We start from the raw sequence: 1,619 nt of genomic DNA, 5'->3' as shown, positions 1-1,619 counted from the left end.
TGTGCATAGTGCTGAAGATTTGTTGGCTGAAGAAGATAGACGTATGTTTGCCAAAAACCTTTTACATTATAACAACTGAATTACTTTGTTGTTTGCTTTTGTTATGACGCTTTGTACACAATTGTGGCTGGTGTTTATATGCAGGGGCGCATAAGAAAAACACCAGGGCAGATAAGTTTATTTCTCATAGGGAATATTACGCTTACAAGCTACAAATCCGACCTAAAAATTGGCTGCTACGAGCTGGCAGGTGTTTTTAACAATAGATCGTCGACATGTATGTTAAAATTGAGAACAAAGGTCTTGATTACTTTCGGAACAATCAAGAGGGTATACGGGTTGAGCTTTATCAAGGTATCTTGGATTCTCTACATTCTTGTGAAACCTCTGCTTGTAAGGTAGGGCATAGAGTTATCTTACCTCCAACCTTTATTGGAGGGGCTCAAGATATGAAGAAACGTTATCTAAATGCTATGACTTTGGTTCAAAGGTACGGGAAACCTGATTTGTTTATAACTATGACTTGCAATGCTAACTGGCCTGAGATAAAATCTGAGCTAGCCCCTAGTGAAACAGCACAGGAACGCCCTGATTTAGTAGCAAGGATTTTTAAAGCCAAGCTACTTTTGTTGAAGAAAGAGATAATGGACCAAAAAAATCTTTGGTGAAGTCGCTGCAATGGTGTATGTTATAGAGTTTTAAAAGAGAGGATTGCCTTATGCTCATTTCTTAATCATCTTGAAATCGGAATGGAAGATGAATTGCCCTGCTGATTATGACAAATTTATGTATGCTGAAATACCACCTGTTAGTAATACTAAGTTGCGTAAGACTGTTCTTGCGCATATGATGCATGGTCCTTGTGGTGAATTGGATCTAGAATGCTCATGTATGCATAGATAATATGGTGTAGACACTTGTAAAAATAAATTCCCAAAGCAATTTATAGATGACACAACTAATAATAAAGATGGTTACCCCATCTATAGGAGGCGTGACACTGGAGAAAGGGTGAAAATACGTAATACATATCTTGACAATCAATGGCTTATTCCTTATAAACCATATCTCTCATCATTGTTTGGTTGTCATTTAAATGTTGAAGTGTGATCTACAATTAAGGCAATGAAGTATCTGTATCAGTATGTGTACAAGGGTCATGATAAAGTTTCATTTAATATAGTGCCCGGTGATAAAAATCCTTTGGATGAAATTACACGACTCCAATCGGGTAGATGGGTGTCTCCTTGTGAAGCTACATGGAGAATTTTCAGTGACTTATTTGAAATGTACCCCGAGTTATTCATTTGAAGGTTCACCTGCCTAATGCACAGACTATTCATTTATATTCTCATGAAAGATTGTGTGATGTTATTGCTAATTCTAAGCGTTTTCGCACTCAACTGACTGAATTTTTTGCAGCTAATGCAGCAACTGAAGGTGGGATGGGCTACCTATACCGTGAATTTTGTGAGTATTACACGTGGGATGCGAGTAAAAAGAATGGAAAGAAAGAGTGCAGGATAAATTCTTTGTTGGGCGATTGTCATTTGTATATCCTGCGGAAGGAGAATGTTTTTATCTCAGGTTATTATTGCTCCATATCAGAAGTCCAACTT

General features: G+C 37.4%; 1 protein-coding gene across 1 annotated transcript; it reads left to right on the top strand.

Annotated features, from left to right (window-relative positions):
* Window positions 1-275: 275 nt before the first annotated feature.
* Window positions 276-668, top strand: LOC145631662 (uncharacterized). The gene has a single exon (XM_081683801.1). The coding sequence runs from the start codon at window positions 276-278 to the stop codon at window positions 666-668; it is 393 nt and encodes a 130-aa protein (XP_081539927.1).
* The last annotated feature ends 951 nt before the right edge of the window (window positions 669-1,619 follow it).

Source organism: Chenopodium album, chromosome 1 (assembly GCF_948465745.1).
Source record: "Chenopodium album chromosome 1, dcCheAlbu1.1, whole genome shotgun sequence".
NCBI classification, from domain to species: Eukaryota; Viridiplantae; Streptophyta; class Magnoliopsida; order Caryophyllales; family Amaranthaceae; genus Chenopodium; species Chenopodium album.
Note: the sequence above shows the minus strand (reverse complement) of the source record. Positions and strands in the feature narration are given on the sequence as shown.